Below are 23,130 nucleotides of genomic sequence, written 5' to 3' on the forward strand. Positions count from 1 at the left end.
CTTAAGCCATAAATCAATCCATATCTAATAAGCTTTTTAAACCCATTACATAAAACCTTAAATCATATTCTTAAATCTTATTCTAGCTTTCCTTTTATGCCAAACTGGTTTCCATAACAAGGCCTCTATATCAATGAACAAGTCACTCTTTATGCCTTGTAGTATCCTTTGAATCAAACAGAGACGTCCTCTTTTCTGTTTTAGAGACCTAGCTCCTTTGTAAGTATTTCCTTGTTGTTTTGAAAAGACAAATCTCCACGTTTGAAACTGTTGAATAGCCAGCTCAATTATGTCCAACTTTGTAGATGATAGTTGTTTATCCAAGCTACCATAGTTCTCAGTTCGTTGGGCTTGTCTGTCCACTCCTGTTGGTCTTAAGGTTGTAAGTGGTTTAATTGCAATCCTTTTTAGTTCCTCGGAGATCTCATCAGCATGCATATGAAATAGGATGGAATCTTCTTTACCTTTAGGTAATCCCGCTTCTGTTGTTTTTTGGTCTATAGAGTGCTCAGATAAGGTCTGGGAGTCAATTTATAAATTCAAAGCAGAATTTCTGTTTTTTTAGAAAACTCCATTTCAAAAATAATTAGAAACAATCTGTATCATTTAGTAGAGGCTATGTTCAGAAAACATTTAATCAATGTCCACCCCCACCAGTACAGCTGTTAAAATTTTCTTTGTATTTTTTCTTTTATGGTAATCTAAAAGTCAAGGTCAGTCTGATCCTCAGAAAAAGAAGAGAAAAAGAGAAAGTTGCAGTTTTAACTTTTTCCACAAGGTGTCCTCAGTACAATGTAAAATCTTCTCCCATAGACCAGGAATCTCATAAACAAGATCAGAAAACACAGAAAAAAGGAGAATTCAAGTCCTATAGCAGATTCAATATTAAAAAGTTTTCCAAGACCCCAAAGTGAAGAAAAAATAAATAAAAATAGAAAAAAATCACTTTAAATTAATTCAGTCCATTTAAGCTTCTTTTTCCCACACTCACAAACGCCGCTTTCTTAGAATAGGGAAATCATTTCAAAAGTGCTTTTTACAGGCACAAAAGAAAACGGAAACCCAAGAGAGGGAGGAAAAAAAAGTGTGACCCGGCTCAGCCACAGTGGTTCCTGTGCTTAGATGTTCTTCTGACTTCTTGTTACAGTGGCAAGGCGAACGGCCATTTTACTGGCCGTTCTTTCCACCATCAGCCCAAAGGAGCAATCTCAGTCCTTGGAAGAAGCTGCCACTCTCCCAAGGACGATGAGGACCTCCTCACCGCTAGCTGCCCCTCCAAGGCGGCTTTTCGACCTGATTAAGGATCTACCAGCAGCGAAGAATCAACTGGCGAAGACAGCAATCTCCTCGCACAGCTGCGAGCGCCACAATCCAGAACCGGAAGTCGAAACAAATATAATTCTTAATACTTTCAGTACATACAGAATTGGGTATAAACATTTTTCTAGTATTTTATACATATAACAATAACATCAACATATAACATTTTTTCTAATCAGCTTATGTTTCAATTGTATTTATAGAAGTCATCTTATTAAGTTATTATATAGCCTGCTTTCAAGATTCTTATTTAAGCTTAATTTCCCCCCAGTATTGAAACCACTCTTATCAGTCATAATTTTCTCAAAATTCATTACCCTGGAATATCCAAACTTTTCATTCAAATTGTTGTTGTTGTTAATTGCGAAGTCGTATCCGACCCATCGCGACCCCATGGACAACGTTCCTCCAGGTCTTCCTGTCCTCTACCATCTTCTGGAGACCATTTAAGTTCACACCTACTGCTTCAGTGACTCCATCCAGCCATCTCATTCTCTGTCGTCCCCTTCTTCTATTGCCCTCAATCTTTCCCAGCATTAGGCCCCTTTCCAGTGAGTCCTTCCTTCTCATTAGGTGGCCAAAGTATTTGAGTTTCAACTTCAGGATCTGGCCTTCTAAAGAGCAGTCGGGGTTGATCTCTTCTAGGACTGACCGGTTTGAACGCCTTGCAGTCCAAGGGACTCGCAGGAGTCTTCTCCAGCACCATAATTCAAAGGCCTCAATTCTTTTGCGCTCAGCCTTTCTTATGGTCCAACTTTCATAGCCATACATTGCAACTGGGAAAACCATGGCCTGGACTATACGCACTTTTGTTGGCAGGGTGATGTCTCTGCTTTTTAGAATGCTGTCTAGATTTGCCATAGCTTTCCTCCCCAGGAGCAAGCGTCTTTTAATTTCTTGGCTGCAGTCCCCATCTGAGGTGATCTTGGAGCCCAGAAAAATAAAATCTGTCACTACCTCCATTTCTTCCCCATCTATTTGCCAGGAATTGAGAGGGCCGGATGCCATGATTTTGGTTTTCTTAATGTTGAGTTTCAAGCCTACTTTTGCACTCTTCTTCTTCACCCGCATCAAGAGGCTCTTTAGTTCCTCTTCACTTTCTGCCATTAGAGTGGTATCATCTGCATATCTTAGGTTGTTGATATTTCTTCCGGCAATCTTAATTCCAACTTTTGATTCATCTAGCTCTGCCTTTCTCATGATGTGCTCTGCATACAAGTTAAATAGGCAGGGCGACAGTATACAGCCTTGCCGGACTCCTTTTCCAAATTTGAACCAATCAGTGGTTCCGTGTCCAGTTCTCACTGTTGCTTCTTGACCCGCATATAGGTTTCTCAAGAGACAAATGAGATAGTCTGGTACTCCCATCTCTTTAAAAACTTGCCACAGTTTGTTGTGATCCACACAATCAAAGGCTTTAGCATAGTCAATGAAGCAGAAGTAGATGTTTTTCTGGAACTCCCTAGCTTTCTCCATGATCCAGCGTATGTTGGCAATTTGATCTCTAGTTCCTCTGCCTCTTCGAAATCCTGCCTGTACTTCTGGTAGTTCTCGATCCACATACTGCTGGAGTCTAGCTTGTAGGATTTTAAGCATAACTTTACTAGCATGTGAAATGAGTGCAATGGTGCGATAGTTTGAACATTCTTTGGCATTGCCTTTCTTTGGAATTGGAATGTAAACTGACCTTTTCCAATCCTGTGGCCACTGTTGAGTTTTCCAAATTTGCTGGCAAATTGAGTGTAGCACTTTTACTGCATCGTCTTTTAAGATTTTGAATAGCTCAGCTGGAATACTGTCACCTCCACTAGCTTTGTTGTTGCTCAGATTTTCTAAGGCCCATTTCACTTCACATTCTAGGATGTCTGGTTCGAGGTCAGTGACCATCTCATTGTGGTTATCTGGGATGTTAAGCTCATTCTTGTATAGTTCTTCTGTGTAGTTTTGCCATCTCTTCTTAATCTCTTCTGCCTCTGTTAGGTCTCTGCCATTTTGGTCCTTTATCATGCCTATCTTTGCATGAAACGTTCCCTTCATATCTCCAATTTTCTTGAAGAGATCTCTGGTCCTCCCTATTCTGTTGTTTTCTTCTTTTTTTGCACTGTTCATTTAAGAAGGCATTCTTATCTCTTCTAGCTACTCTCTGGAATTCTGCATTCAATTAGGTGTATCTTTCTCTTTCTCCTTTGCCTTTCGCTTCCCTTCTTTCCTCAGCTATTTGCAAAGCTTCCTCAGACAGCCATTTTGCTTTCTTGCATTTCTTTTTCTTTGGGATGGTTTTAGTTGCTACCTCTTGTACAATGTTGCGAACTTCCATCCATAGTTCTTCAGGCACTCTGTCTATCAGATCTAATTCCTTAAATCTATTTGTCACCTCTACTGTATATTCATCAGGAATATGATTTAGTTCATACCTGAGTGGCCTAGTGCTTTTCCCTACTTTTTTCAATTTAAGCCTAAATTTTGCAACGAGAAGCTCATGATCTGAGCCACAGTCAGCTCCTGGTCTTGTTTTTACTGACTGTATAGAGCTTCTCCATCTTTGGCTGCAGAGCACATAGTCAATCTGATTTCTATGTTGACCGTCTGGTGATGTCCATGTGTAGAGCCGTCTCTTGGGTTGTTGGAAAAGAGTGTTTGTTATGACCATCGTATTCTCTTGACAAAATTCTATTAGCCTGTGCCCTGCTTCATTTTGTACTCCAAGGCCAAACTTGCCTGTTATTCCGGTTATCTTTTGGCTTCCTACCTTAGCATTCCAATCCCCCATGATGATAAGGACATCATTTTTTGGTGTTAATTCTATAAGGTGCTGTAGGGCTTCATAAAACTGGTCAATTTCATCCTCTTCAGCACCAGTGGTTGGGGCATAGATTTGGACTATTGTGATATTGAATGGTTTGCCTTGGATTCGAATTGAGATCATTCTGTCATTTTGGGGATTGTATCCCAGTATTGCTTTTCCTATTCTTTTATTGACTATGAAGGCTACTCCATTTCTTCTGAGGGATTCTTGCCCACAGTAGTATACCTGATGGTCATCTGAGTTAAATTCACCCATTCCTGTCCATTTTAGTTCGCTGATTCCTAAGATGTCGATGTTCAGTCTTGTCATCTCTTTTTTGACTACGTCTAGCTTGCCTTGATTCATGGATCTTACATTCCAGGTTCCTATGGAGAAAAAATCTTTACAGCATCGGACTTTCCTTTCACCACCAGATATATCCACAGCTGAGCGTCCTTTCGGCTTTGGCCCAGTCGCTTCATTCTTTCTGGCGCTACTAGTACTAGCCCTCTGCTCTTCCCCAGTAGCATATTGGACACCTTCCGACCTGAGGGGCTCATCTTCCAGCGTCATATCTTTTTTCCTTTTAGTACTGTCCATGGGGTTTTCATGGCAAAGATACTGGAGTGGTTTGCCATTTCCTTCTCCAGTGGATCACATTTTGTCAGAACTCTCTGCTATAACCTGTCCATCTTGGGTGGCCCTGCACGGCATAGCTTATAGCTTCATTGAGTTATGCAAGCCCCTTCGCCATGACAAGGCAGTAATCCATAAAGGGGATAAATACACCATCTCAATATTTTTACATTTCATATTATACTACTTATATATCTTATCCCTCTTACTATAGAGCCACTTTATGTCTATTCTTTTAACCATGTTCAAACAAATATTTAATCATATAGTACACCATCTAGCAATCTTATTTTAGGACCTCTTTATATCCAAACTTTATATTTTTTAATTGTATTCAAACAAGTGTTTAGTCATATAGTATTCCATCTGGTAAGTTGAATCAAATCTCTTAAATCAGATTCTAATCTTCTTTTTCCAGATCGCTTTCTAAATCAGTAGGTTTAGTTTGCCAAGTTGTATTTTTGTAGATATTGTTGGGGATAAAAAAGACAAATTAAGTAGAATATTCATTTTTTGTCTCCCACGCTCTAATGATTCTCCTGACAGCTCCTTAATCCATTTTATTAAATTTTCTTTTTTGTCCTCAAGTTTGTTTTGAAGTCCTAGATTAGGTAAAACATTTTTTTTTATTTCCTTTGTTGTAGCAAAATTTTGCGGATTTTCTTTGGTTTGTATTAAGTTGTAGTTCTCTTCATTTGTAGCTTCCATATTTAAGGCATTTTCCTCTGATTTGTATTCTTTTGTCTAATTTATTTGTTCATTCTTTATTGTCATTTTTTGAGCGTTGTTTAATTGTGAATTTAGGTTAGAGATATGTTCATTTAGGTTATCAAAGTTGTTATTTGAATCTGTCACAACATTGCATATATTTTCTCCTGGAATGTATTTGCTTTGTCTTGAGTCATTGTTCCTGCAGATCTCTAATGTTCCATGCTGGGTCTTCAGCAGGAGATGTTAGGTGTGGTTTTCTGTCACTTTTAGATAAATATACAACATCCATTTTGTCTCCCTCCTCTAAGTAGTTTTTCACCGTACCATAGTCTCTTTAATTAGCTTTATCAAACTTAAAATCTTAAAATCCAAACAACCAAATCTTATGTAGTTCTTATCTTTATAAATGGTTTTTGTAATCCAATATGTTTCCAATTATCAAAGCACCACTGAAAACAGTATTTTGTAAGAGTTCTTCTTTTCAGGGGTCTTATGATTATCAGCCAGCCAAGATTTCAGTCCAAAGTATTTAACCACTTGAAAGTTTTCCAGTAACTTCCCCTTTAGAAGATTAACCAAAGGCCAAGGTTTTTCTTTCTCTGCAAGCAGTTCGTAAACTTAAAAATGCAGCTCAGTGTGTTTATAATTCCAGAAGGTCAGCAGTTTCTAAACATATATAATTTCACTCTGTAGTAAGTAGCCCGATGCTTTGTTAACAGCTGTTTTTTGCTATTTCTGGACATCTTGCCAAATTCTAAGTCAATGCTCCACTAGGTATCAGTAGCTGTTCATTTTCCAGCTTTCAAAGTAAAGAGTTATTATTATTTTTATATATATATATAATTTCATCAATACTTTTTCAGGTATGGAATTTTAACAGTTTTCTTAGTTTTCAAATTCATCCAGACTAGTATTTTTAACCTCATTTAAATATATTTTTGTTCCCCATAAGAGTTTTCACCGCTTCCGTCTATGTGAGGGTAGGGGTGTAGTCCTCTCCATTCTCACTTTGGGAGGATTTTTGCTTCTTGGGAATCTTTTCCAGGAAATCAGATACAAAATAGGAGAGAGAAGATTGAATTCCTCACCCAGTTTCAAGCACGTTGTTCACCGTTGTTCTGGTTAGTGCCTTTGCAAGTAGCTTGGGCTGGTCACCGAGGTGTGGCCAGCCTTTCTCCTGTCAAGTTAGAGGTCTTCTTCCAGATTGAGCAAGACGACCACCATCATTCCACAATCATTGGAGTGCCCATCTTTCTTCGTTGCCTCTCTGGGGCAACTTTAGACCAATTTAGGGTCCCCTGGCAGGGCAAAACTAGCCATGGGGTGAGGAACTGCGCAATACCTCGGCTGCACAGTGGCGCAAAACTGTGAACTGCTTTTCTTTTTTTTTTTTTTTATTAAAAGTTTTATAAATTTTACAAAAAAGAAAAAAGAATACAAAACAAGAGACAACATATACAAAAAAATAAAACTAAACAATACATATATATATAAAAAAAAAACCCCCACCCCTCCCAAAAACCCCCCCCTCCCTTCCCCCCCCCTGAGCTTCCCAGAGCAGAATATAGGCTTAAGAAGTAAAAATAAAAATTAAATTAAGAACTTTATATTTATATATATATAAAGATTATCTATAATATATATAAAAATAAAACTTATGAAAAAACTATATAATATTTTTGTATACCCAATCTAAATTGTATAAATTTTATCCATTTATCCCAAACAGCAAGAAACTTCTCTTGCGTTTGTTGCTTTAAGAAAGCCGAAATCTTTGCCATTTCCGCCAGATAAGCTACTTTAAGAAACCATTCCTGCAATGTAGGCAAAGATTCCTTCTTCCAATATTGTCCTACTAACAGCCTAGCGGCTGTAATCAAATTTAACATCAAAACAACCTCCTTTGTATCACAATCTGTAACAATACCTAACAAAAATAATTGCGGAGTAAATTTTACCCTCCTTCTAAAAATTCTCTGGATATTCCACCATATTTTGATCCAAAATGCTTTTATCTCTCTGCATGACCACCAAATATGATAATAGGAAGCCTCCTTATAACCACATCTCCAACATTTGGGTTGCACGTCAGGGTACATATAAGACATTTTTTGTGGATCAAGGTGCCATCTATAAAACATTTTATAAAAATTCTCCCTTAAGTTCTGTGCTTGTGTAAATTTGACATTTCTCACCCAAATATTTTCCCAGGTGTCCAATGAGACTGGCTCACCAAAATTCTGCGCCCATCTTATCATACAATCTTTAATTAGTTCCGTTTCTGAATCCAATTCAACTAAAACCGCATAAATTCTCTTAATGTGGGTTTGTCTTGAATCCTTCACTTGCTTGATAAGATTTTCATCTTCTCTAAGAAAACCCACCTTACAATCCATCTTCCATCTGTCTAATAATTGCCTATATTGGAACCAAGAATAAATAAAGTTTTCTTGCGCTAACTCTTCCCGTGATTTTAATTGCCAGTTTTGTCCATCCCATTTAAGTAACTGTCTGTAAGACACCATATCCATTTTAACCCCTCTTTTTATTGCTTCTATCGCATGCCAAGGTATAGCCCATAATGGTACTTTGAAATCACTTTTATAATATTTTCTCCAAATCCTAAGTAAAGAAATTCTTAAGATATGAGATTTAAAAGCCCAATCCATTTTTTTATTGAATATTAAATAGGCATGCCACCCATAAAGTAAATCCCATCCCTCTAGATAAAGTATCTCAGAATTTGTCAAATTTACCCAATCACTGATTAGTGTTAAAACCACCGCATCATAATATAATTTCAAATTTGGTACCTTAAGTCCACCCCTCTCACGGAAGTCTTGCATAATTTTAAACTTAACCCTTGGCTTTTTCCCTGCCCAGATAAATTTATTAAGACCCTTCTGCCACTCATTTAAATTAATCTCATTTTTCAAAATTGGTAACATTTGAAACAGAAAAAGAAACTTGGGTAAAATATTCATTTTTATCACTGCAATTCTTCCCATGAGGGATAATTGCAACTTTTCCCAGTTCTTCAAGTCCTTCTGTACCCTGACCCACAACCTTTCATAATTATTTTTAAATAATTTTACATTAGAAACAGACAACATCACCCCCAAATATTTTACCTTATTAACAATCTCAAAACCCGTCAGGTTAGTCAAAATCTGCTTCTCCTGACTAGACATATTTTTAGGTAAAATTTTGGTCTTATTTACATTAATCTTAAAACCCGAGACCAAGCCATAATGATGAATCAACTGTAATAAGTTTACTACAGAATAATCAGGTTGCGACAAAGTAACAACCAAGTCATCCGCAAAAGCTCTTAACTTATATTCTTTTTTATTAACATATATTCCTTTAATTTCCTGAGACTCTCGAATTTTGATCAATAATATTTCCAATGTTAAAACAAACAACAATGGCGATAAAGGACACCCCTGTCTAGTACCTTTCTCTATTGTGAAAACCTCCGAAAGACCTCCATTAACAATAAGTTGTGCTGTTTGTTTTTGATATATTACCTTAAGGGCTTGTAATATATTTCACCAAAATTCATTTCTTCCATTACTCTTAGCATAAAATGCCAATTCAATTGGTCAAATGCTTTTTCAGCATCTAAAAATATGAGCCCTGCAGGAACTTGGTTGTTCTTATCTAAGTATTCTAATAGATTAATAATTTGTCTAACATTGTTTTTCATATACCTTCCTGTTATAAACCCTGATTGATCTTTATGCACAAGATGATGCACCACCCTCATAAGCCTATTTACCAAAATTTTTACAAATATCTTATAATCCACGTTTAAAAGAGATATAGGCCTATAATTTTTTGGTAAAGTAAGATCTTGATCCTCCTTTGGAATCAATGATATAAAGGCACTACGCCATGAAGGAGGAATCTCTAAACCCTGTAAGATACCATTAAAAAGATCATTTAATGGTTGTATCATCTCCTCCATTAAAGCTTTATAATAAACAGCTGTTAACCCATCCGTACCCGGTGCTTTCCCTAATTTCAATTGTTGAATTGCTGAGGCAATTTCCTCCTTAGTAATTAAGCCATTAATTTCATATTTCTGATCCTCAGTCAGTTTAGGAAAACTTGCCTCAGCTAAATATTTATTTATATCTAACAATTGTACATTAGTAGATTTATATAAGTTTTGATAATAATCCAAAAAAGATTTTTTAATTAATTCCTTCTGAGAAACTAGTTTACCCTTGTAATTTATTTTCTCTATTATTCTCTGTCTCTGTTTCTTTCTTAATTGATAAGCCAACCATCTCCCCGGCTTATTAGCATTACAAAATGTATTTTGTTTCATAAATAATAAGTTGGTTGCAGCTTGATCTGCTATCAACATATTAAATTGTGACCTTAATAACTTTACAGATTCTTTAGTACTTTCATCAGAAGGATTTAGAATCAAAGCCCTTTCTTTTAATTTAATTTCATCTTCAAGTTCTCTACGTTTCTGAATCTGATTTCGCTTATAAAAATTATTCATTTTTATCAAAACACCGCGCATAAATGCTTTACCTGCATCCCATACCATTGACATTGAAGTCCCCTTGTACATATTCAAAGCAAAATAGTCCTTTAAACACTCCTTTAATTTTTGAACATTCTTCTCTTGTCTAAACAAATTTTCATTAACTCTCCAGGATCTTCTTTCCTCTTTCTCTTGAATCAGCTCCATCCAAACTGGACTATGATCCGTCAGTGATCTAGGAAAAATCTTAACATTCTTTACTTTATTATACAAGTCCGTGGTAATCAAGAAAAAGTCAATTCTTGAAAAAGATTGGTGTCTATCAGAAAAAAAAGTAAAGTCTCTCTCCTCTTGGTTACGTTCCCGCCAATAATCCCTTAATTCCCAGTCTTCTTTCATATCAAAAAAGGCTTTAGGTAGCCTTGCTTGTTTAAGAAAAGGAGAGGAACCTTTCTTGTCCTTTTGTATATCTAAGACACCATTCCAATCACCCATTAATACCACTGATCTATAATCAAGCAATGTTATTTTTTGATGTAACTGCTTATAAAATTGTTCCTGTTGTTGATTTGGAGCGTAAAGTCCAACTATAAGTATTTTCTTACCATAAATACCAAGTTCAATCATCACATATCTCCCCTGGGGATCTGATTCTACCAGACAAGCTGGTAGGTTTTGTTTAACATATATAACAACTCCCCCTTTCTTCCCAGGAGCAGAAGATATAAAATGAGATCCCAAACGAGCATTAACTAAATATTTCTGATCTTTAAGTAAAATATGAGTTTCCTGTAAGCAAATAACATCATTAGTATGTTGCTTCAAATAATAAAAGATTTTTTTGCGTTTCTGAGGAGAATTCAATCCATTAACATTCCAGGTCAAAAACTTTGCCATCTCCCTTGGCACGCAGCCTGGAGAAGACACCATCAAACTCTGAAAGAGCTGCGTGTGTTGCATAACTCTTGGGTCTTGCTCCTCCCACCGGCGGTGATGCACTTCCAGGAGAACTCTCTTTAGGCTCTTTTTTACGTTGCTCCTTCTCTTTACGCTTATAGGCTGCACGGGTCATCCTCTGCTCTTTAACCTCCGTCTGGCGTTGCTTTACAGCTTCTATCATCCCAGCGGAAACCAAATCTAATGCCTCAGATTGCTGCTCAACTTCCTTGCCACTCAGAGATTTCCGACCAGATGAGGTTGAGCCTGCACCCAGGACCGAAGTATAAAAATCTCTAGCTTTGTCAACTGTGTTCAATCTGTAGCGTGTCCCAGCATGGCTCAAAACAATACCCATCGGAATTTCCCATCTAAATGGCATCGATCTAGCTTTAAGCTCATTGGTTAAAAAAGCAAAGTCTTTCCTGCTTCTTAAAATTTTGGATGGGATTTCCTTTAGAATGATGACATCTTGGGCAGCAATCTGAAATCTTTTATTGTAAAAAGCTTGTATAATCTCATTCCGCAGGGACTTCTTTGTAAAATAAATCACCACATCTCTAGGCAAGTTCTTCTGCTTAGCAATCCAGGAGTTGAGCCTATAAATTTTTTCCACTTCTCTCTGTAATTCTCCTTTATCCATATCCAAGGCCAGCGCCAGATCAGTAAGAACCACCTCCACGAGATCTTGATTCACATCTTCCTTGAGGCCTCTGATCCTCAGGGCATACTCCATTTGTCTGTACTGAAACATCAAAATATCTTCTTGTGAGGAGTCCACCTTCCTTTCCACATCTTGAATTTTGTCATCCAAAGAGAACTGCTTTTCTTGTCATGTGGTGTTAATGTTGAACTTTGAATGACTAGATCTTGCTTACTTTAATTACTTAACTCTGTTATCATTGAATTTTGGTATGCCAAAGATACAGAATTTGCCTACCTTAGTTTATAATTTTATAATGATATTCAAATACAGTAGGGAATGGGACTTGCAAGTCAGGATTTTTATTCTGGTTCCCAGCGATGTCTAAAGAAACTTTCTGCTTTCATCAAAAATGACAAAAGCAGCATTGTGTTGCTAGCTTAATCCATATGGGCATCTATGGGACATTATGACAAAGGCCCAAAAGGGGTGGGGTTTGTATTGGGACAGCAGAATACAGGACCCTACCTATAGTAGTAGTGCTTAAGATTTTAAGTAGCAAGGTATTAGGATAATTAAGAAAAAATTTTTATCTACATCTGCCCAGCTTTTGCGAGCATCATTGGATAATATTAACATAATTACCATCATTATCAAATGCTATATCCAATGGAGCTTTCTTTCATAACACCCAGGAAGAGAGTCAGTTCCCTTACGGCAATCTTTTGACTATCTTTTTTTGTAATAACACATATACTCCATTGCAGTTTAGGCTATTGTTCAATGTTATTTTAGCCTGCATTTTAATGTACTTGTTTCTGCAGTATATTCATATATACAAATACGAGGGGGGGAGGGAGGCGAGGAGTAGAAGCGATCAGACAACTGTCCCCCGGGCGTTTGTACGCGCTCCAGGGGAGCGATTGCAAGCAGGAGGATAGTTTTTGAATCCTCAAATAGGTTGTCAGGTGCGGGACAACTCAATGCAATACGGCCGATTGAAATGAATGGCCCGATGACGCGCTCAAGAAGCAGGGCACAGAAGCAATTGGCTACATAAGTGAACTCCCGGATCTCCTTTTAGCTTCACTCTGACGATGTTGGCAGTTTGGCTGACGAAAGCTAAGTGATTTTATAAACAAGGCTTGTTTATACTTTTATCCTGGTGTTCGTTTTTCCTTTTAGGTTTTGCTGACATGCACATACCCAGAATTCGCATTTTTAATGTTATCAAAAGCAAATACGTATATACAAACACACTTGATAGGAAGTATATAGTTTTGTGGAATGATTAATGCAACATAAATGAAGTTGACTTCAGTTCTTTACTCTTTTTGTATGTAAAACTGTGTATAAAATGTGATTCTAGTGATTTATCCTGAAGACTTGGCATAATTACTGCCTTATATGATAGTAATAAAAATAATGATCAGCCACAATTGGCTTTTAAGAGCTAAGGATTTCTCTGCAGTTACCAGATGTCTTTTTATTCTGTTGCCATAATTTCCCAAGTAATTATATATAACCACGTCAAACTAAAGATCTAAAACGCTCAAAATATCTTAATATCCATTTAGATTTCAATTATTTAATTGCCTTGCAGAATAAATGTCTGTGGAGATTCTCAGTCATCCTGGTTCTAGTTGTCTAAAAGGTGCTTTTTCAAAAGGCAACTGGACTGTTTTTTCCCTTGAGGAAGAAAAAGAAGTTTCGCTTCTTATCCAAGAAGCTTCACCAGTTCTGCCAGACCCGATAAAGCTTCTTAGATGAGAAGTGAAACATCTTCTTGTTCTTCCTCAAAGAAAAGACTTGCAGAATGAAGGTAAAGAGAGCATAATTCAAACAATGATAGATTAGCTTTTTCCTAATAACTTTATGACGCAGTTACTATTAACTCCAGAAACTGTATAGAGCAAATGGCATTTGTGAGAGCCAGTTTGGTCTAGTGCAGGGGTAGGCAACCTTGGCTCTTTGATGACTTGTGGACTTCAACTCCCAGAATTCCTGAGCCAGCATAACGGGCTCAGGAATTCTGGGAGTTGAAGTCCATGAGTCATAAAAGGGCCAAGGTTGCCTGCCCCCATCAGGCTAGAAATAAAGATGTCATGAATTGTAGTCCTGTCATAGACACAAAGCCAGTTGGGTGACTTTGGGCCAGTCACTTTCTCTCAACCCTAGAAAGGAGGCAATCACAAACCATTTCTAAAAACAAATTGCCAAGAAAATTGGAGGAATTTGTCCACAAAGTTCCTGAGAATTGGATACAATTGAAACAAAGGGGAGAAAAAGACATTTTTAGAGTCATATCTGCTTTTATAAATAATACATTTGCTTCTTGTCATGTTTTTTCTGTCCAAGTGACATTTCCTTGCTTTTCTCTTTGTTCTTTTACACCTATTTGTAGATTTTTAGTCAAGCAGACACTCCTGTGAAACGTTGGCTTCTTGAATTTGCTGCTAATCGAAAAAAAGCAGAAGTCCAAAACGGAATCGTTAGAAATGATAGTCTGTGGGATATGTTATTCTTTAACAAAATACAGGTAAGGATTTATTAAAAACCAGAACTTGTGAGAATCACTCACAATAGGGATGCAATTTACCTTGGATGTTTCTCAATACATTTAAAAATGGTAGCTTAAATGTAGGGATAGGTGAAGCCTCCGAGCGTTTACTAGATTCAGGTGATAAAAATGGGAAAATAGCTTGGTTATAACCAAGTTATTTTTTTCCCTTTGGTGCAAACCTGTTGAACAGCCTTACCTCTGGGGAAGTGGTTAAGCAAGGCCTAAATATTTCAAACCAAACATTTAAAAAATAATAACTTTTAAGTCCAAGAGAAAAGAAAAGGGAATATTTGTTTGTATTTTTTAAACCTGTTTAATTATTCAGATCAGTAGGAAAGGTGCTTTAGAAGATGGCTCAGCTGCCTCAAAATAGATGTGAGTGTAGAAAAGGGCTTTCTCCTATATGGACTTCAAGCTCCAGAATGTTCTCCCCAGGAAGATGGATTTAGCCCCCATTTCCCCAGTATTCAGGAAAGTGCTAAGACTCACACTCAACATTCACATTGAGAATGTTGATTTTAATTGTATTGATTTTATTGCTATATAATATGCTAAAACAATGGGAGTTATATAGGCAGCTATGTATATCTGAGGCCATATAAGTAAATATTCTTTAAATCACAACTGCAATAGAAATGTACAGGAATTTGCTATGGGAGGAAGGAAAATTTCCATTTTTTAAATTGCCCTTCCATCCCCATTCCCCAAATATTTATCCTGGTGGATTGTTTAGCTAATTTACTTTTTTTTTTATTATTATTAGAATTGTGTGTGGCAAGATTTGACTTGTTATTGATCCTTTTCAGCAGATTAGGTGATGTTGATATAGTATTGGAGAATGAGGATTGGAAAGTACATTAAGTCCTGAAATACAGTACACATATTTAAATCGTCTTTGAATCTCATTAAAAAATCGGTCCCTTCATGATTTCAAGCATACTCTTCTAATCTAAACAATATATAGTAGCTGCTTTCCTCACTTGTTCTTTTCTATATCAACTGAGCTCTCTCCAACAGAACTGAAAGGAATCATGTTGTGGGAACCAATAATATACAAGCAATATGGATAGTCCTCATCTTTCTGATGGGAGGAACTTGTGATCTGCATTCAAAGTCCTGATGGTTCCTTCCCTGTGGGCATATGACTGCAGTTTGGGCACTCTGCTGTTGGGCTGCTTTTATGGTTGTTTGCAGCATTCTGCAGATGTGATCATATTTTATGATGTTTTTGCCCAAAATCGGCAAATTAGCTTAATGACTGTGGCAGTTACTTAACAATTAGCTTAATGACTGTGGCAGTTACTTAACAATTGCAGATTCACTAAACGACTATGATGATTCACTTAAAAAATTACTGCAAAATAGATTGTAAAATCAAGTGGGTCACATTGACTGACTCGCTTTATGAACATCACGAGTTACAATTGTGATGGATGGGTTCCATTACGATTGAGAATTACCTGTATTCAGGCATTTGGAACTGTAGCAAAATTTATCTTGCAAGCAGCAATGAGCAGTCCCACTTATCTTTGTCTCTGACATTAGTTAATCAACATGAATAGACCTTTGACCTTTGTCTTTGCACTTTGTGGACAGTCACACCATTCCTGCAGACACCTTATTTTGTTACCAAGGTTTATATACCACAATGTGGCTGTGAGCAGTGTATACATCATGATCCAGCAGTCAGATTCAAGGAAACCTAGCAAACCAAAAAATCTAAAACCAACTCCTCCACCATCTTTGGTGCCAGAGCTTCTGGACTTGCACATTTTCCTGCAAAAGTCTTTTGGAAGAACTAGGTCTAAAAGAATAGTGAAGATGGAATTACTTTTGTGTGGAGTCAGGTTGCTTATATGGAGAATTTTACTATTTTCTCACAGCAATAAATAAGGATAGGTTGATACCACGTTGTATTTCAAAATTGTGTTTATCTAACAGGCAAACCTGGGTGGTTGTGTTAGGATGATTGTTACTGGAGCTGCTCCTGCTTCACCTACAGTTCTGGGCTTCCTTCGAGCGGCATTAGGATGTCAGGTAAGATGTACTAGAGGATCATTCAGATGTACCTTTTCTGTAATTCTACCTAAGGATCAGGTGGGGATCAGATACATTCATAATAGAAATTGTAACTATCCTAACAAGATCAGTTTCTTATAAGAATATTTATGTGTTATAGGAATCATAGGAAAGGCCAGATTTGACTTTTTTTTCTCAACTTTAGCCAAATTATTGGATTGAATCATTATAGGATGAAGCTAAATTATTATGGCAGTTGCCATTCTTCTGCCTTCCAGTTCTGCTGATTAGCTACCCTCTTGAAATTATCTTTAATTTAAATTTAAGACCCTTATTATTTTAAAGTTTTATAGTGCATTTTACTCAGTGCCTTTAAGCCACCTATGGTCACTTTTGGCAAGATCAGAGGCATACAAATTTGATAAATAATTCTGTGTTCTCCAGATAGATTGTCTACAAGCCAAGCTTTCTTTCCAGGACTTTGACATAGTAGATACATATTCAAACTCTTGGGTTCAAGGTCATCTTGGGCCTCGACTTACAGTGCCATCTTCCTTTGTTTGCAGGAATACTTCTTAGTCCAGGCAGAGCCTACAGCATTAGCCCTCAGAAATGTTATTATTGGCAGATATCAATAATTTAGCTCTCGGCCACTTAATTTTTTCCTGGCCTAGCAACAAAATAAAAAAAAACCTTTCCCTCTCCACTTTATAAGAAGTTTATAAAGAAGAAAGAGTTTATAAGAAGAAAGAACATTAACCACCATTTCTAATTTCTTTATTTACCTGTTATGTTCAAGAACCAAAAGTTTGGCTCATACAGTGGCAATGTCAGTGATTCTGAATGATAGATTTTTTCCCCTTCTGAGCCCAGCAGAGAACTTTACTCCTCCCAGTTTTTAAATAAAATGCTAACATTAGTGTCTTGTTTAAATAATGTCTCTTTGACAGGTTTATGAAGGCTATGGTCAAACAGAGTGTACAGCTGGGTGTACCTTCACCACTCCAGGAGATTGGACCTCAGGTAACAACGAGGCAGGAGCTTCATAAAAGACAGGTGAATGTGGTCATGTAAGGTTGAAAGCACCAAGACCAGAATCCTAAAATATGCTGGCCTGCAAGACAATTATCTATTTAGGCTGCTTCTGACTCATTTAATGTCCTCTGCCAAACAGGCAAGTTCTTTTTAAAACCGATCAATAATCTACCTCCAGTGGAAAGTATAAGTAATGCTAAGCAAAATGCTTTTATGTAAATCTCTGAAGTCATGTAGCTTACTGGGATTCCAGCTTCAATATTTGTGAAAATTGCAGCTCTATTTCTGCACTGTTTTCCCCCCCTTCAGGAATAGTTTTCAGGGAGAGACAAGCAGTAGATGTATAGGCTGTTTCCTCCACCAATCTCACTGTGAGATACTGTGATTTTGTAATTAATTTTCTCACTCAGTTACACATGCTTGACTTCCATTATTTTATTAATACGCAGATAGCTATGTGATAACAAACTGCTTATTTCTTAATTTGATTTCAGGCCACGTTGGAGCACCTCTGCCTTGTAATTTAATTAAACTGGTGGATGTTGAAGAATTAAATTACTTTTCTTCCAAACGAGAGGGAGAGGTAATATGTACAGTATCGGTTCTTCTTCATTTCTGTTTCTTAGCTACAGATTTAAACGCACCACTTGTTATAAATAAGAGCTGTAGAATAGGAACCAAAATAAAGCATTTCAAAATGTGTTCCATTACAGTAGGTTGAAAAGGAATTTGCTAGAAGTAAAGCAAATGGTCAAGTCATGTACTTAATGTTCTTTTTTAAAGGTTTTTTTAAAGGTTTTTAAGGTTACTATCCACTTGATAGTAACAAGAATGTTCTTAACTGATATGGAAAGGAACATAAATTGCTGTCTGCAGTATTAAAGCATTGTAGGTTTTAGGGTGACTCATATCTTCCTGCATTAATGAAAGTCAGTCCTTGCAAGCTTTTTTTTTTTGTAGTGTGCTGTTTCTTAATTTCTTTTCTCACTGCCCCCTTTCCACTTTTAAAAATTATGGAGGATCCCCAAAACAGCTTGTGTTTGTATGAGTTATATTTATTAATATTTACCACATTAAAATTTTACATTGATGAATTTGTAGAATATTTGTTGAATTATGTAAAAATAACAGTATTAAATCCATTAGATATTAACATACTGTGCTATATTTTATTCACAAAAAAACCATTTTAACAAATTAATAATAAGAAGAGTGACATTGTTTTACATTTTTGCAAATATCTTCAATATCTGGCAAATGTTTTTGATTTTGCAGACTTCTTGGAGGGTTTTGAAGGACCCTCAGGAGTTTTGGGCACTTTCAGAAATCCCTTTTGCTTTTGCTGCCCCAAAACTGGTTCTCTGAAAGTCATGTCAAAAGAGGGCTTTCTGGGAGTGAAAATGGAATCCCCAAACCTCCCTGATTGCTCTCACACTGGTCTATGGTGGCTAATTACCTGCCCACCTGCCTGCCTGCTTGAGAGCTCCCAGGGAGTTGCAATTTCCTGCCAGCTTCCCGACTGAGCTTGCTTTTTGGAAGTTAGCAGGAAGTTGCTAGGTGGTCCTTGCTTAATGATGGCAGTGAGAACTTCTGGGATTGCCATTGCTAAGCAATGCAGTCACATGACATTGTTTAGTGCTGGAAATTCCAGTCCCAGTTAACTCACTCTGGATTTGGCATTTTTATTCACTTATTTTTCAAGGACCTGGGATAGGCAGATATGGAAGTTGATGATGTTAAAGGCATCGTCACAGGATGTAAGTTGTTCTGAGTGAAGCTGCCTTTTGCAATTGACTGGTAGTGATTTTGTCAGTGCCAGCAGTGTTCAAGTGTTCCTCCACTTATTTTGGGATTATTATTAATTATTAAACCTATATGCCATATTGATTAGTACTTGCTGAATTTCTATCAAAATTTTATTTATAATAGTTCTACTCTGCAAAATTCAAACAACTCTTGGCAGCTTACAGGCAATGGTGAATAAGGTTGGCAGCATTGGTTTGCCTGGAGGCAGTTGGGTTATCAGCCCAAATGAATGCTTGAAGTCCCTTTACAGTCTGTAAGTGCTTCTTTATGGGAGATTGCCATATTAGTCTAGCAGTACATACCCTAATTAGTTCTCATTGCATCTAGCAGCTGTTTTTGTTTACTACTCTTACTGTTAAGCAGCATGTTGATCTCTCTTTCAGATCTGTGTCAAAGGTCCCAATGTTTTCAAGGGCTACTTAAAAGATAAAGAGAGAACAGCTGAAGCCTTGGACAAGGATGGCTGGCTTCATACAGGGGACATTGGAAAGTGGTTGTCTGTATGTACTGAACTGCTAATTTTTCATTACTACATTAAGAATAAAGTTGAAAAGCTACATCTTTATTGATTTGGGATATGTTTGGAAATGATAAAGGGATAAATGAGTTGGGCACCGATATTTATGTGTATATAGATGATGAGATACTATAATGTAGCAAGGAAGTATCAGGATTTCTCCAGGGAAATTTGGGTTTAATTTGATCACCCTTTTGGTAATTCAGGTTGTTGTTGTTTGTTAGCTTTATGGTCTATCATTTCTCCATGAGCTCAGTCTGAGGGGTGGGAAGCACCCTTCATTGTATTCCCAATTCCAATCTTGTGAAGTAGGTTGGATTACAGAGATTGACCACAAATGTCCAAATCTCTATAGTTGAGGATAGATTAGAACCTAAATCTCCCCAGTCCTGCAAACTTAACCACTACAACATATTGGTTCTCTTGTTGAGGGATCTTCAGAGAAAAGACAGACTATTGATGTGATTTAATACAATGTAAGATTGTGATCCCAAAACCATTTACTAAATGGGAAGCCTCATTCATAATAGCAGATTTTTTTCTATTAAGTAAGTATAGGGTTAAGCCATATGCTGCCAGTTTTCCTATACCATGGAGATATAACTTTAGCTTCTCTTACCATTCCCAAAATGTAAAATAAATTGAAATATTGTCTAAGTATAGTTCTATTGCCTAATAATTTTTCCTAGATCAACATAATTGTTTTTTGTGGTTTGCTCACAGAATGGGACACTCAAAATCATCGATCGAAAGAAACATATATTTAAATTGGCTCAGGGAGAATACATTGCACCAGAAAAAATTGAAAATATCTACATTCGTAGTGAACCTGTCTCCCAAATATATGTGCACGGAGATAGCTTACAGGTAACTCTTGGCATTTCTATAATTTTCCTGTTTTGTAATTTGAAATATCTATTGTGACTTCCTATAAAGTTAAGATAGCTATTTTTTTTTTGTGGTACACTATGTCTGTATTACGAGTGTGGCATAGTTGTCTCAAGATAATTATCTGTTTTCTTTCTACATATGTGAAATATAGGTACAGTACTTTATGTCTAGTATAATGTGGAGAATGTATATTGCCCGATGGTGCCACAAGTCTTTTGGAATAAATTCAGCTATTAGAAAGTGCTATTTTGCTGATGCAAGAGGCATTTCAGAATATGTAGCAAATGGAGATGTGCAAAACATTTTCAAATTTGAAATGACCCACTTCAATTGTTTTGGGCATGAAACATACATCTGCTTTCATTCGATAATGGCTGATTTAACCATTTGGGGATCATAGAACTAAGCTGAAAAGCTGGTCACAAATGTGATTCCAATTTTATCTTGTAGGCTTTTCTGGTGGGGATAGTTGTACCGGATGCTGAAGTCATGCCAGGCTGGGCCAAGAAAAGGGGCTTTGATGGAACTTTTATAGAGCTTTGTAACAATATGGTATGTAGTCTTCTGCTTTTGCTTTCGACTCCAAATACATAAGTACAATGTTCCTTTAGCATAGACATGTCAAACTTGTGACATCACGTGACATTGCACAATGTATCGGAGCTTTTTCGCCATTGCCGGCAATGGGGTGGGCGTGGTTTCCTGATGATGCGTCCGGCCGGTGGGCTGGCAGTTTAACACCCCTGTTTTAGCAAGATTATGCAAGTAAAAGGCAAGATGAAAATTCTAGTGGGATCAGAATTTGCCAGGGTACTAAAAGTATTCTGTGGAAGGCAGAACACCACTTGTGCTCTATGAATTAATGTCTGATGTCATAATAGTGGTACAATTTAAAACATTTCACATAAACCATTAATTTATTTAGGAGGCCACCTAATTCCAGAATGACTATAGGTAACTATCAGAACCAAAAATCAGTAGAGGTAGAATCTGAAACTTTCAGTCAACATAACCCATAATAAAAGCAAACAAAACGGGAAAAGCCAGATTAGGCCAGTATCATATAATGTCAGGGATAAAAAAAAAAAAACTTTGAGAAAGTTAGGAAAATTCAAACATTTCTAACTATCGTTTGAATTTGGGATGGGGTGATGAGAAAGCAATGCATATTTAAGAATGCTCAGGAAGTAGGGATTACAGCTACTTTTTTAAAACTATTTTTAATTAAAGTTGTTAATTTTTAATAATGAAAGCAATACAACTTTTAGAGAAGGGATAAAAGAAATAAAAAGTGAATACATAAGGAAGAAAATAAGAAAAAAGAAAGAAAACAATATAAAGAAGCAATTTCCAATTCAATAGCAGTTACAAATGCTTGTACTATATATATTACTCTCTTAAGATTACATCATAATTTCCTTCTTTCCATAATCTAGCCTTTCTAACAGTCAAACCCATAAATCACAAGTTTTTTTTTCTACAGCAAAAAATTCCATAAGGGGTTTCCAGTCAGTAATAAATGAGCTCATTGTCCTTTCCCTAATCAGACAATCATTCTTGCCATCTCTGCTAGTTCTATCATCTTTACTAAGTACCCCTCCATTGTGGGTATTTTAGAATATTTCCATGTATGTGCATATAATAGTCTTGCAGCAGTTATCATATAGCAAACAATGTTCCATAGCTCTTTTCTAAAAGAAAACAATACTTAAAACTGGGTCAGCTAGGGATCTTGCCTTTACCAAATGCCTAGTGGAGGAATTACATTATACATTTAAACTGGCATAACCTTGGCAAATTATAGCATTTGAATTACTGTTTTCCTTGTAGTAGAAGGTAACCCATCATGTGTGGATTGGCCCATGAATTTCAGGCCTTAATGCTAAATCCAGCATGGAAATGAAGGCTTTAGAAATTCAGTTCCAATGCCCAAATAACAGTTCAGCTTGCGTGTGATGTGCTGGCATGTACATGCATACATGCATGCTTGAAAAATAAAGATGAAGGGGTCTTTTTGGAGATTGTTTACAGGGCTTTCTACCAAAGTTTTTGAACATTGCTTTTTATTGGGCAAGGAGGTACAACCTTCAATTAAATCAATTAAAGGCCACCACAAGTGATGCGTGAATGAAGCCAGAATTCAGAATTAGGAGAATGGGTGTGCAGAATTGGTGGGATTTAAAGTGGTACATACCTTTTTGATTGAGGCATTCCGTGCCTCCTTCACTGCTACCTATCCAGCACACAAGCACATAAAAAGGAGGAAAGTATTTGAATATTAATACTTTCTTGTTGCTAAATTGAGCTTCGTAGCTATAAATAGATGTCTTATGTTCTTATTTAGAAGCTGAAAGACGCTATAATGGAAGACATGGTGCAATTAGGAAAAGAAAGCGGACTTTATTCATTTGAACAGGTAAATACTGAAAATAACTTTGATGACTAAAATGAGATGAACTCCTTTTTGGAATGAACAGGAGGGGATTTTAGCATGCATTATATAAAACCGCACATTGTTACTGTGCTTTGTGGTTCAGCCATATATTCGCTGACATTTCTGTTTTTATTAAAATATCTTTATTTAAATTGATATATAAGAGCCACTTTCAAAAAATCTCTTGTAATAGATAGTACATATCAAAATAAGCTGAAAGCAGTTCTGGGAAGTTAGTTCAGGCCCTTAATTCTTATAGCTGACCTAGAAAATACAGCAGTTCTTTTTGTTCTCTGCATAGACTATTTTCTCATATGTACATAGATAGTT

At 36.7% G+C, this 23,130-nt stretch overlaps 1 protein-coding gene across 6 annotated transcripts in view; it reads left to right on the top strand.

Moving 5' to 3' along the window:
- The window catches only part of ACSL6 (acyl-CoA synthetase long chain family member 6), a 104,824-nt gene that overhangs the window by 79,417 nt on the left and 2,277 nt on the right, over positions 1–23,130 (top strand). For all 6 annotated transcript variants that reach the window (XM_039324925.1, XM_039324924.1, XM_039324923.1 and 3 more), the window contains 8 exons: positions 13,940–14,074; positions 16,040–16,135; positions 17,068–17,140; positions 17,647–17,735; positions 19,342–19,458; positions 20,199–20,342; positions 20,817–20,918; positions 22,711–22,782. In XM_039324925.1, coding sequence (XP_039180859.1) covers positions 13,940–14,074; positions 16,040–16,135; positions 17,068–17,140; positions 17,647–17,735; positions 19,342–19,458; positions 20,199–20,342; positions 20,817–20,918; positions 22,711–22,782 — 828 coding nt within the window. The remainder of the gene's footprint in view (positions 1–13,939; positions 14,075–16,039; positions 16,136–17,067; positions 17,141–17,646; positions 17,736–19,341; positions 19,459–20,198; positions 20,343–20,816; positions 20,919–22,710; positions 22,783–23,130) is intronic.

The sequence above is a fragment of the Crotalus tigris genome, unplaced genomic scaffold (assembly GCF_016545835.1).
Source record: "Crotalus tigris isolate CLP2741 ecotype Arizona unplaced genomic scaffold, ASM1654583v1 scf7180000024310.2302065, whole genome shotgun sequence".
NCBI lineage: Eukaryota > Metazoa > Chordata > Lepidosauria > Squamata > Viperidae > Crotalus > Crotalus tigris.